The 14,572-nt window shown below is 35.8% G+C and overlaps 2 protein-coding genes across 4 annotated transcripts in view; one reads left to right on the top strand and one right to left on the bottom strand.

Moving 5' to 3' along the window:
* The window catches only part of megf10 (multiple EGF-like-domains 10), a 50,305-nt gene extending 42,183 nt beyond the window's left edge, over positions 1-8,122 (bottom strand). Inside the window, exon 1 of one of the 2 annotated variants that reach the window (XR_014537926.1) lies at positions 7,793-8,067. The gene's annotated coding sequence lies outside the window, so the exon portion shown is untranslated. Of the gene's footprint in view, positions 1-7,792 lie in introns of both variants that reach the window. The other variant, XM_083568948.1, reaches the window with a different exon arrangement.
* Positions 8,123-9,634: 1,512 nt separating this feature from the next.
* On the top strand, positions 9,635-11,273 carry cUnh5orf63 (chromosome Un C5orf63 homolog). Of its 2 annotated transcripts, none has more exons than XM_083568165.1 (4): positions 9,635-9,681; positions 10,618-10,727; positions 10,810-10,866; positions 10,983-11,273. In XM_083568165.1, the coding sequence occupies exons 1-4, from the start codon at positions 9,672-9,674 to the stop codon at positions 11,151-11,153; spliced, it is 348 nt and encodes a 115-aa protein (XP_083424291.1). In that variant the 5' UTR covers positions 9,635-9,671; the 3' UTR covers positions 11,154-11,273. The 2 variants fall into 2 exon arrangements, with proteins under 2 accessions (XP_083424291.1, XP_083424290.1); XM_083568164.1 differs by lacking the exon at positions 9,635-9,681 and adding an exon at positions 10,061-10,432.
* The last annotated feature ends 3,299 nt before the right edge of the window (positions 11,274-14,572 follow it).

Below are 14,572 nucleotides of genomic sequence, written 5' to 3'. Positions count from 1 at the left end.
TTTATTGGTTTTAAATCTATTATTGGGTAATTAATCTAAATTGTATCAAAAATAGTATTCAGAAAGCCTAAAATCATTATTCCTTTGGACCCTGGGCCCTGATTACATTAAAACATAACTACCAGCCATTAGACTTAGCTGAATGCTAAACTCTAATCATTAGCAACACACGGTTGTGCACAGGATTTACATGTTTACAGCCATTTACAATATGCTGAAGTCAGTTGTAATGATCATGCTACTATAAATAATGTATATTGCTTGAAAACAGCATTCATTCAGCTTTAAATCAGCAAAAAGCATTCACCATGCTGAGGTCTTAGCCAAACCTTTTAGGACAACAATGCAAGGAACAGAAAACTAGCATTCCAAGCTAATGTAGAAGTCTCATGTGAAAAGGAATACTTAACTAAATTAATGGGCAATGGTCATCCAAAAATCAATTACTATGTACAACAAGGACTCTCTAAAACTTCCCCAGCATTTTAGATTAACTTTCAAACACATTCACTACAACAACTGTTCCTCGGGCATGGTATCTGCTTAGCATGCAAAACTGTACCAGTCAGGTTTCCTCTTATCTTTGGTTTCATGTTACTACAATAGCGGTGACCCTGTGACACTTCAAAGTAGTAACGTTTTTACAGCGCGAGTCTCTGAGTGGGCCTAATAGACATCCTTGTGAAAAAGAAAGAGTGAAGACTGTTCTCTTCTCAACAGCGTGAATGGAAGCAACAGCACTTGCCCTGCTCTGGTTTCACCTAACTGGCTGGCCACAGCTGCAGACTCAAGCTCTCCAACAACTGGGGGGTCACACAAACAAGGGTGCTGCTGTGGTGTCTGAAAAGGCCCATGTACACTGGGCGCCTGGAGAAAGGGATTTTGGGACTTAGATACGCAGAACTGAAGCCCTAAATCTACCCAAGGTCAACTTTATGAGCAGAACACTCTGAAGTGTTTCCAAGCTCAAGCCAGTGGGCAGATTTAACATCCTTAATGGTGCAAACACTGTTTTGTTTTCTCTTGTATTTGTACAGTATTTTCTTGGGTATCCTGAATACTAATATTTTTTTAAAAGGGTAAACTCTAAGGGGTTCTTCTGGAAGAATCTTTGTTTAATGCGGAACCCTACAATTAAGGGTTGTTTATTTCAAGTGGAGCCCTGTTCCAAAATAGAAGCATGAATGGCCCAAAGAACCCTCAAGAACAACCAAAGGTTCCTCAAAGGCTCTTTGAATTGTTAACGTTTTTTGTTTTGTTTTAAGACATTCTACAGGAAACAAGAAAACATGCTGTGCATGGAATCTTTTAAATAATGCAATATATACCTGCTGGTGCACCCCATACATCAATGCCTTCTCACATCGGTTTTAAAGATCTCCACACATTACATGATTCATTCAGGAATGCTCATTTGAAGCACAGTGGCAAAGTTCAGTCCAATCAAAACAATTTTATATTCCATACTAGCATAGATCTCAAAAAAAAAAGCCAAAGGCCTGAAAAAACAGGCACCATATCTTCATCTGCATTTCAAAAATTTGTAACCTGTACAACAGAAGTTCTGGGTTAAATGAGCTGTTGAATTTTGGAATCTGATTAATATGAAAGGTGTTGATTTTCTATTAAACTTTGACAAATGTGGTGTCAAATCACTGTTTTATACTAATGCCCTCATTCTGCTGCTCTTTCACCCGAGTTTTCACACTATTCTAAAGCTAAATCTAATATTTAGCAAAGACAATCCTAGTAGTGTTAACATGACGTGTTGATTTAACAATTAAGGAAGGAGTCTCCATTGTCAGTGCTTTGTAACAGTAATGCTTTGAAACTGTAATCCTGTTAAAGGACAAAGGAGATTACATTTTCCAGTTGTAATAACTTCAAGAAAGAGAAAACGAGACTGAGGGAATGGGTGCTTCTAGCTTATAGTAGTGAAAACAGAAACTAGCTTGTTTTGCAAATGTTTCACAACTTTAAATATAACCAATATCAAACATACATACAATTTCCATATGCCATATGGCATCATTACATCATTGATTATTTCACTATAACAGCATTGCCAAAGTACAGCTGACCCACAGTGAAATTTTCCTGCTGTAATGTACTGAGCTGATCATCACCACACTATAAACACACTGTATATAACTGTATTGTATACAGAGTGAAGATTCCATTACATACTTCACTAGCCTTGATGCAATGGAAAAAAAAAGAAAAGTTTATTGATCAAAAGTGGGACTGTTGATTAGAAAGTTTACACGTCACTCCAGTGGGAATCTGTGCAATCTGCTCTGGGTAAAACAACAACGTAAATAGTCCTGTTTAACATTTGTTCGGCATGTTGGTAACAGTAGCAGGTGTAACCCCGAGCCACATTTCTGCTCCAAAAAATTCACCCAAAATAATTAGTTTTCAAGTCACAGGCTGCTCTCTGCCTGAGCTTTTCAGAGCATGCAGGCAATGAAGGGGGGTTGTCCATGGGCAAAGCCACTCAGGGGGCTAATTAAAAACTCAACAGAATGCTGCATTAAACTGCTCTCTCTCCAAACTGTCCTCGGTTCACTTTTTATGGAGACAGGTGGTGCCCTAGGCATGTGTCGTGAGATGGGATACGTTCCTTCCAATGCCATCAAATGTTCCTTTTTTCCAACTTGGCTGAAACATTTGAAACTTTCGGGTGTTAATTTTGGGTTTACAACCAACAGCTACAATCAGCCCACCTTAACAATACTCCAAATGATTATTTGAATTAATTCTGCTCTGTGCTTCCGCTCTGAAACCAATCTCAAATTTCATGCACATGCGCTTCATTGATGCTAGCATGAGGATATGGTTTTACCAAATGTTATGCTCGCAGATGTCTATTGGCCCCAGACTGAGGGAGTCCAGGGCCTCCAGACGATGTAAGTGTGTGGAAATGAGTATTGTGTCTACCATATAAAGCATGGCTTATACCCTTAAGGAAATACAGGATTATCCACTTTACATGTAAGTGGCTTCTGTGAGAGCTTGTTTCTTCTCACTCCAAGTTATACAGGTCTATTAGGGTCTTTTTTGCCAGGGTGACATCTGTAACACAATATTTAACAGCTTCCTCCAAAACTCATATATTTAGACAGTAATTAATTAATTAATTCAGGACAAGCACACTTTCATAAGGTTTCACTGAACTGTGATGTCTATCTAACACCTGGTCCCTACTATATTTTTATAATTTTTTAATCTTGATTATTATTCGGTTTATAGAATGAGACAATACAAAAAGGAATGATGGCATCCACTGGTAAGCCAATCACAAACTCTGTGAAGGGACATGGTGATTGAAACAATATGAGCTGGAAGGAAAAAATATTTTTATGCTTTTCCATTTGTTCACAAATTGCTTGCGTTTTATGACAAAGATATGTAATTTCAAATCTATATCAAAACTATTTTGTCCTCTTTTCAGGATGTTTATACAAATAGTACTTCTGGTTTACTGTCTAGCTGTGGTAACTAAACACACATACAGTAGAGAGGATCATAGAGTTATTTTGGAGCTTGGACATAAGTATAAAGAAGTAAACACAAGTATAAAGAAATAAAGTCAGTGGTTAGTTCAAGGTGTGGTTTTCACACAAGTGAAGATTGCAAACACAAAACTTTGCAGAATGCAAAAGTTTTGCGAGCGAACCCAAAGGCATTGAAATGTTCCTCCCATCTCTGTTTTTTTCCATTACAGTGTCCCTCTGGACATAAACTCTGGAAGCATTAACTATTTTTCTAGACACACACACACACAAAGACGATTAAATTAAAGGCCAATAAAATAGCTTCTTACTGATTCTTTGGATAATTCATAGCTTTATTAAACCAATGAAATAATTTGAGAAGTTATATGGGTGTAAGATGCTATAGAAATGTTTCACAAAAGAAGGATAATCTTTCTAGACAAAAATACAATCGCACCATTTGTCCATTATACAAGAGTATGGGACTCATATTTCTGGGCACTTGGGTTTGGCAATTTCATCCAAAAATTAAGCTCATGAAAAACTTATGAATGAGTCGATCACAAGTGACTACTTTCATTACATAAGATGATCACGACAGGTCATATTTGCATTTTTGCATTATGGAGTAAATATCTTGTTTCTGATATAGAGTTAGAATCCTTCTTTATGTCTGTCTACATCTGAAATATTAACTAGAAAAAAGCCTTTTAAATGACTTTTAAAAAATGGCATAATCGTCCATCTTGTGTCCATTTTTTACAGTTTGGTCCTTAGAATAGTTTGAGTAGATTCAGCTAGTTTTCAGGCTGTTGTGTTGGGAGGACAGCACTGAGGAAATAATTCAGACTTTCCCTTAGAAAAAACTGGAGCGTGGTTGACTGGCTTAAATACAGACTAAAACTCTTCTCCATAACATCAGTGAAGCATCAAACCACCAAAGCTCGAACTTGCTAACCAACTTGTTTTTTTTTATCCAGTAAGAGACTCATGGCACTAGAGGTTGCTGATTTCCCACACCGCTTACTAAAGCAGCCAGTAAATGCAGCAATATGTGCCTGTCAGTCAGACGACATCCCTGTGAGCCGTTCCCACTGAGCCCTCCCAAAACACATCTGTCTTTGTTAAGTTAAAAAGACAACAACATTTCTACAGAATTTTCAGATCCAAAACTGTGTGTGAATGAAGTGAGAGCGCTTGAGCTGCCATGCACTGCATTCCACACTATTCACAGTTCACAGCTGTCCATAGTCACTCAATAGAACTACATATAAGTCTCTAGCTAACTATTCTGTGACTCAAAATTAGAGTCATTTTGCCAAAGTGTAGTAAGTATTTGAAGTATTTGATTAATACTATACTTCAATACTGTACTTCTTTTCTGTTTAACAGTAGTCACTGTCTTACTGGATAAGAGAACAAATAACTTGCTCCTTCCACTTGTTTTATGATGCATAAACAGTGTGTGCTTCATGAAGCGCTGAGAGAAGCATTTTCTGTAGAATTCTGCAACTTTTAAATAAGAAGCATACAAAATTATAACATTTGCAATGGTTTTGGCATATTTTTATCTCCAGGAAGATGGTAAACTGACGCTCCATAATGGGAAGCCCTTTAATTATACCATAGAATACTTCTGGTTTTATTGCAGCCATCTGGAGCAATGTACCACTCCCTAAAACAATCATACTGCAATAATAAAATGGCCACATTATTAGAACAAAAACACATCATATCCCAGCCGGCATTTCTAAAAAAAAAAAAAAAAGGAAGCAGTTGTTTGCAATCATACCTGAAGTCATACACAACATATTTTTCATTGCATTAGGCTTTTTCTGATGTCAATATAGTACATTTTCCCAAATTTCTTTCTAAACAAGATTCCCTTTATCCAGTCAACAATATTCCTACCCTCAGATCCAATACAAATCCGTTTTTAAAATTGTACATATTCATTCCTGCACTCGATACAATCCAGTGCAGTTTTTCCAAAACAGATAAAAAAAAAACCTATGATCCAAGCTGAAAGTAAGCAAGGCGAACCGATTAAAGAACACAGCAACCGTTGATGAAAGATCATCTTGCCGCACTTGTTTAAATGCACTTGGTTAGAAAATTGCACCACGTTTGTTTCCAAAAAAGTGCATGCTTAAAATAACGATGACTTGCTCATAGCTAGATTATAAGTATGACTGCACTGATTACTTGACAGCCACAAAAAGGGTATACTTTAAAATGCAGCGTGAGCATATTTCCCTCTTGCACCCCGAAGTCAAATCAAACAGCATGAGCGTTCGCCTGTGGACAGACAGTCCGCTTGTCCATTCAAACCAGTCACATGACTGAGGATCCCACAGAGGGACAAAGCGCACCACAGCAGGAGCTCTTCACTTCTAAAGCCAAGCCCTAAGGACATTGGCAAAACTTCCTGCATGTAAACAGTCCTGCCCTAGAGGACTGCCTGGCATTGCTTAACTCACTGATGTGTCACACATTTTAGCTTTTAATTCAACAGTATTTATCTGTGACAAGTTCTAGAACAGGACATCTCTGAATGCATACTTGTAAAGGTTTCACTAGAGGAAACCGAGCAGTACTGCGGAAAGTACTCATAACAAGAACAACAAGAGAAGACTCCAAGAATAATAACAAGATGATTATTTTTTTTATTAATTAAGAAAATTGAAAATGATTTAACAGAAGATCAATCCGATAGAAATCAATATTTGGACCACACGCAAAACGGCATCAATTCTTCTAGGTACACAGTTGCTTAGTTTCTGATGGAACTCAGCAGGTGGGCTCTTCGAAATATCCTGGAGAACTAACCACAAGTCTTCTGTGGATGTAGGCTGCCTCATAATCTTCTGTCTCTTCATGTAATCTCAGACTCGATGACATTGAGATCAGGGGGCCAAAACTATTATTTCCATGACTCCTTGTTCATCTCTACACTGAAGATAGTTCTTACAGACATTGGATGTACGTTTGTGATCGTTGTCCTTCTGCAGAATAAATTTGGGTCCAATGTCTGCCTAATGGTATTAAATGATCTGAAGTACATGCCAGTTTTTGTCAGCATTGTGGAAACCATTAATCCTGATCAAATCTCCAACTCCAATTGCAGAAACAAAACCCCGAACTTGTAAGAAACCTCACCATCCTTCATTGTTGCCTGCAGACACTCATTATTGTACCACTCTTCAGCCCTTCACCAAACATCTCTTTTGCTACAACCAAATATTTCAGATGTCGATTCTGTGTGTAGTTAAGTCTCTTTGCATTGTTTTCATGTCAGGGTTGTTGTTTTTTTTAGCTGCACTTCTTCCATGATGACCACTTCTGGCCAGAATTCTCTGTACAGTAAATAGGTGTACTTGAGTCCCACTAGTTTCTGCCAGTTCTTTGTTGACAGCACTATAGACCTCTTACGATGTTGAAGTAAAGTAAGCATGATGCGTCTTTCATCAGCTGCAGTTTTTATTAAAGTTTTCTTGGCCAACTACTGTGTCTGCGGTCCTCAACATTGCCCGTTTCTTTGTGCTTTTTCAAAATAGCTTGAACAGCAAATCTTGAAACCCCAGTATGCTTTAAAATCTTTGCCTGGAAGAGACATTGCTGATGCAGTAAAGCTACTTTGTGTCTTGTTGCTCTGCTTGGTTTTGACATGTTGCATATCCCATGACATGTTACTGTCCATACCCTCACTTTAGTAGTATTTCTGTTCCTCACAAGGTTTTAAACCTGCTACACAGCTGTTTCTGTTTCAGTTAATGACTGTGATTCAACCTACATATGAAATTGATGATCATTTGCTCCTGTTCGATGTAATTGGTTAATTATACATCTGACTCCAATCCCACCATAATCCTGATTTAGTGCAAGTGTACAAAGTGTGCAGGTGTAAGAACTGAAAGCCAAAGGGTGGTTACACCATAAAATGTATTAGATTAAGATTTTTTTCTTGTGTTTGCTTACTTTGGATTTTGTCAAATAAAAAAAAATAAAAAAAAGAAAGGTGCATAAATATATAATATAGTTTTAATAATAGCATTATAGACACTAGTTGACTTTTCAATTAAACCTTTTAGGATTTTATAATTAATTACTTAAATAGTTCCCAAAAATGACTGAAGAATCAAAACTTTCTTCTACCATCAAACAAGCACACATTTTATTTAGTGCAAACAAACAAACAAAACGAATAAAGTAAAAACTGCATAATTAGATGCATGCAAATCACAGAAATTCACTATAAACCGCTTCTTCTTAAGACATTTAAACATTTATCTCACCAGTTCTATGTCCAGGTACCAACTCTGTCCAAACTCATGGATCCGCTTAGATGCACGCGCACTCGGATGCAAGTTTTTTGTTTGTTGTTTGTTTTAGATGAAAGTTTCCTCAAAAAGAAAAAAAAAACATCAAGACGCTCAGTTCAGATGCAACTCGAAATACTTCCACAGATTTCAGCTGAAGTTGGGTTAGGAGGTCGCAGGTTTACTCAGGCGAGACATGGACGTGTTTTTCGCAGAAAAGACACTGAGCATCTCTTAACCAGAGACAGGACAGAGCGCGTGAGGTGCAGTGTGGAGCTCCAAACAGCTCTTCTCATTAACATAGCAATGGAGAGGAGGAGAAACACTTCAAACTTGGAGAACTATGGGGGAGAGCAGACACTGCAAAGCCTTGTGTTGTTTAGCTTTTCCAAACAGAACAAGTAATAATTATTTATTCCAGCTAATTTATATAATACAATTTATTTAAAAAATATATATATTTAAACATGTTGTTTTATCTAACAACCACTTTTATCCACATTTTCTAACACTGTCGTTAATATACGAGCTAAGGATGTGGGTTTATATACATTTAAATACCATTATATAAAAAATACAACTCTTTTATACATTTTAACTACTGTTTCTTTACAGGGTTTTTACAAATCATTTTCAGTGTCTGTAACTGGGCGCTAAAATGTTTGATAGAAAAGAGAGAAATGGCGACATCTATTGTTCAAATAGCGAATAGTTTTTATTTTATTCTGCAGTTTGGCGTCAAATATGGAATTGGAATACGTTTTTAAGCCTACAAGCATTGTTTCTCTTCATAGATATGTTACCTAAAAAGTATTTTTAAAATATAAAAAAATTATTAAAACAGTAATTGTTTTAGAAAACACATTGGACTTGGTGGTGGAGCCTGAGCTCATATTTTAGACAGAAGTATCCAGTGCCAGTCCTGGTACAATTTGAACTCTTTTGGGAAGACATTTTTTAAGTTTTCTTCTTTCAGCACTTCTCAGAGTTCCTCTTTAGATTTAGGTTGTGTTGTATTTCTTTATATGTCCTTTTATGTCCAGGTGATCCCATACTGTCATTAAACATGGTCAGACCAATAGCATGATTCACATTTTTATCTGTTCTAAATGTACCTTGAATTAATACTTTGAAAGTTTTTAATACCCTAATTAACATGGACATGGACAAATATGGATTCTTTATGCAAATGTATGTTTATTACTGGTGAAACCAACCTTAGCATAGAGCATGAAAAGAAAATATCATATTTTGCTATGTTTCCACACGGATGCTTTTAATTGCCGGATGTGTGTTTGATGGCAGATTTTGGTTCTTGATTTGAGACATCATTAAACAAATGTGGTTCTTGATTTTATACACCTTTAATTGGAACACCTGAATTCAATGAGTGAGAGATATATTTATATGTGTGTGTGTGCGTGCGCACGTGTTCGTTCGTTCGTTTGTTCTTTGTGCTTTTTTTTGTGCAACTGCAAGCTTCTGTCACCAAACCCTTGTATCGTTACTTACTTTTAATTACTTACAATTGCAAACATTTGGGGGGGGGATGTTTTTCTGAGTCTGATTTTGATGATGCACAGCTTTCACTAGATGGTTATTGCTTAAGACTGGCAGCCTTGTTGTCCAATGAGTTACTAAATGTTAACAGGAAGCGCTGTTTTTTTGCAGCAAGCCCCGCCTTTCAGTTCCTGTTCTACTTGTCCCTGTGTTTTAAAGGTAAGAGTATCAGAGACGGGGCTTTCACTGAAGTTATCGGCATGTTTTATTAATAAAAAATAAAAAAAATATGAAATATGGTATATCATGTTGTCATAAAAAATAAGTAACTCATTCGACCCGGAAGTGTTTGTGAATGCACGTGGGGAAGCAGAGTGCACTGTTTATGATGCATATGTAACGTTTATTGTTTGCTTAAAATGTTTGTTTTTGGTTTAGAATTAGAACTTATTTAGTTCCTATGTAGTTTCTTGAAGAGGTTTCATTACAGACAGAACGTCAAAGAATGTGCATGATTTCCTGGCACTTCGTGGTTCAAAAAAACATTCCGATGACCTTTCACCATATCCTTCCATTAACCAGTGATGGTTGGTAAAACGTTTCCTAAACGTTCTAAAAGGTTTTATATTATTTAAACGTATGTATTCCTGCTCTAAGAAGGTCTCAAGCCCCATGTTGGAATGTCCCCATTATACACAACATTATGACCACCTGTCTAATATTGTGTTGGTCCCTCTTCTGCTGCCAAAACAGTCCTGACTTGTTAAGCATCTACAGCATTAACTTCTTCAGCAATTTGAGCTAAAGGAGCTCGTCTGTTGGATCAGACTACATGGGCCTTCGCTCCCCACATGCATCTATGAGCCTTGGCCACCCATAACCCTGTCGCCGGTTCACCGTTGTTCCTTCCTTGGACCAGTTTTGGTAGATTCTGACCACTGCAGACCATGAATATCCCGCAAGAGCTGCAGTTTTGGAGATGCTCTTACCCAGTCGTCTAGACGTCCCAATTTGGCCATTGTCAAACTAGCACAAAACCAAATTAATCCTGCTTATTAAACATCAAATTGGAGGACAAAATATTCACTTGCTGTCTGATGTCCCACTTACTAACAGGTGCTAAGAGGAAGAGATAATCAATATTATTCATGTACCAGTTATAATGTTATAATGTCATAATACTATGCCTAGTCGGTGTATTATATAATATTTATATATCACATCATGGACATGCATTGCATTGGCAGGGTTCACCTGAGTAATACACAAAGATCTGTAAAGGGATCTGATTTATTTTACAGACATGCTCAACCTATTTCCAAAGCTTCTTTGCTACATAAAGACTTCTCCACGGATTATCAGGACGTCCTGTTCACAGAGGGCTTTACCTGTATTAACTCTTTTCACAAAGGTAAACCAACATGTAAATGATTAGAGTATCTGATTTGTTCTACAAGAATTCAGTGCAATATTATTACCATTTTCCTTAACAGGATCCATGTCCCTTGTGTGAGGAAGCAAAAGAAATGCTTGAACCATATAAACACAGGGTAAGATAGTAACACTGATCCATAAAGCCAGTTTCACCCCCATTAGTTTTACAGTTTAGGACAATATATAAATATAGTCAATATCAATTTCACACTGTTTGTTGCCTTCTTTTAAGTTTGTATTGCAGGAGGTGGACATTACTCTTCCTGAGAACGGTGTATGGTATGACAGGTATAAGTACGACATCCCAGTGTTTCATCTGGATGGACAGTTTTTGATGATGCATCAAGTGAACACAACAGTCCTGGAAAAGCGACTCGGCAAATCCGAGAGAGAACCAGTCTAATTACTCAGAGTTACATAAAACTAATATACTGTGCCTTTTTTTGACTGTTTTATCTCAGTTTTTGTGCTTGTAGAGAACTTAGTACAATTGAATATTAATAAATATGTATATAAAATAAAATAGTGAGTTGTGGGTACGGGTGAAGGATGAGGAATACCAATAATGTCATCATGTACTTGTTATCCACACGATGTGTCTATAAATATACCCCACAGTGGTCGTAATGATTTTTTTCCAAAGATTTTGAGCTTACAAGATACCAAGCAAAAGTAGTAAAAGGACAATATATAGTGGGACTGGATATTGGAAAGTCTGGAAGTATTAGTGAAAATGTACATCTATTTTGCATCTTTTTCTAATAAGAGTTTTCATTACAAAATTAAATTGACTACATTCACGTTAGATTACATGTTCTGGTATGTTCACAAGTTTGTGCAAAACTTTGGTCTGTTTTAGATCAACCGTTTGTGTTGAGTCGAATCGAAATCGTAACCCACTGCACTATAATAGGGGCGAATCTGTATTGCACCTAATGCAATAGAAAAAATATGATATGCAATTCAATTTATTTCTTTGGTTCAGACAGATAGCAAATCATCAATTTACTTTAAGTGCCTTCTGACTTCTAAAGAATGGCCCTTTCATAAACAGGCCTTTTTATTATTTACTAATAATTATATACAAATTTTTTTTTCCAATGCAAAAATGATGCATCGGGATATAAATGAATGTATCTGATGCACACTTTTTTTATTCGATGCATCAATAACTCTCTTGCTTATGCACCGATGCAAATTGGTGAATGTTGCCATCACCAGTCTAAACACACTCTTCATTAGAAGATATTAAGGAAAATCTGACCTTTGTACAGTATCTGACCTTTGTACAGTACAAAGCAGTTCAATATCACACATTTACATTTTGACAGATGTAGAAATAGTGAAAATCTTGAATATTAATTAGATATTAAATATTTGCTTTCTTTGTTTTAAACATTAAAACTTTTGAAACCTTTGGTTTATTTCTAATTTTAAATTCCAAAACCAAAAAAATCCCTATTATCAGTAATACAAATATTCATCATGCTAAGCAGATTAGCATTTATTTACAGACTTTGATATTTAACATCTTAAATTTATTTGATAGTTTGTATGTGAAGTGCTGTATATTTGAAAAATCCCTGTGCAGATTTGTAACAACAGGTGATGCTTAGTTTTATTGCTACAGATGTGATGGGGAGGAAAGCCAGTAGGAGGCGCCATAATACGTGAAATAATATGAATAGTATACATGAAGGTTTAGAAATGAAGCATAAAATGTATCCAGGTAGTGATTGAAAGGTTATGGAAAGAAGGCATTTTGTACAATATAATTTTAAACTGCTGCCTCAGGAATAATTCAATTTGTATATTTGCTCTAAGGGGTATTTTACAAAGCAAAAGCATAGAAAATGTTGGTCAAGTGGGAAGAAAATGTTTGTTTTAGCAAGTTAAATAATAAAATGGTTCCTGAAGATCAATGAATGAATACCTACACATAAATATGAGGGCAGATATACTAAACAAAATAGGTTGAAATTAGACATTTTAGAGAAACCGCAATCAGATACAGATTTTTCTTATACTGGCTTCGTACTCTGTTCTATTCCACAGGAAAGTGAATAATTTTAGTTAACTGACACTTATTATTGCATTTGCATACTGCAAATATGGCAACCACAAAATTAAAAAGCACACGACTGAAATTTGAAAATGTACAGTAAATGGAAAAAAAGTGTTAGAACACATGATCATCACACCCTTATGTGACTTGAACGTCCAAATTTCAGATTTTTTCTTTCTTTTCTATTATAACAGCCTTCAATCCGAGCAAGTCATGCCTTATGAACAGATTTTATACCTCTTAGCTTTAGTAAAGGGAAATTTAAATGCTATACCATACAAAACAAAGACAATACAGTTGTGTGTTTCCCAAACAGTTTGGGGAAGGAACACATAAGGGGGTGTGAATGTCCACACATTTCTGGCCATAGAGTAGAGTATATGTTCAGAATGCATTAAGTGTAATACAGGAACACTAAAATTTTGATGCACATTTTCTGCTCACCCTATAACAACTTTAGAATCAGGCTTCAGCGACTATGGATGCATACACATACAAAAGATTTTTTGATACAGTGGCTCATAACAATAAGCATTTAATGTATGTAACTAGTATAATGTATATAATGTATATAAGTTGTATGATGTATACTATTAGTATAGTAATTCTACTATTATAATACTGTTATAGTGCATACAGCTAGTATATAACTGTATAATTAGTATAATGTATATACATTTTACATTTATAGCATTTGGCAGATGCCCTTATCCAATGATACAGTTAAGCAGCTATGGGGTTAAGGCCCTTGCTAGAGGCCCAGTAGCAGCAGCTTGGTGTAGCCGTGATATACAGAATATAACTAGTATATTGCTTATTATTAGTGCAATGTAAATAACTATTATAGTGTATACAACTAGTATATTGCATATCGCTAGTATATGAAAAAAATATTTTTTTGCATATCCCAGTGCTGTTAGGAAACTGGTGTCAGACTGCAGGGTCAGCCATGATACAGCGTTGCTAGAGCACTGATGGTTAAGGGCCTTGCTCAGGGGCACAAAGAGCTTAAACCCCAAACTTCCAATCAGTAACTGAGATAAGCTACAACCATCTATATAGCTAGAATATAATGTATATAAATTGTGGCCACGGCTCACTGATACACGTGGGGAGCGAAGGCTGGCCCGTGTGGTCCGATACTACAGATGAATTCCTGTAGTTCAGATTGCAGAAGAAGTTAATGCTGTTAATGCTCAAAGGGTCAGGAGTGTTTTGGCAGCAAAAGGGGGACCAACACACATATTAGGCAGGTGGTCATTATGTCTGGTCGGTGTATATTGTATATAACTAGTATAGTGTATATAATGTTAATAACTAGAATATTGTATATAACTAGTACAGTGTATATAACTAGAATATTGTATATAACTAGTATAGTGTATATAATGTATATAACTAGAATATTGTATATAACTAGTACAGTGTATATAACTAGAATATTGTATATAACTAGTATAGTGTATATAATGTATATAACTAGAATATTGTATATAACTAGTATAGTGTATATAATGTATATAACTAGAATATTGTATATAACTAGTACAGTGTATATAACTAGAATATTGTATATAACTAGTATAGTGTATATAATGTATATAACTAGAATATTGTATATAACTAGTACAGTGTATATAACTAGAATATTGTATATAACTAGTATAGTGTATATAATGTATATAACTAGAATATTGTATATAACTAGTATAGTGTATATAATGTATATAACTAGAATATTGTATATAACTAGTGCA

The sequence above is a fragment of the Silurus aristotelis genome, assembly GCF_946808225.1.
Source record: "Silurus aristotelis genome assembly, chromosome: 18".
NCBI lineage: Eukaryota > Metazoa > Chordata > Actinopteri > Siluriformes > Siluridae > Silurus > Silurus aristotelis.
Note: the sequence above shows the minus strand (reverse complement) of the source record. Positions and strands in the feature narration are given on the sequence as shown.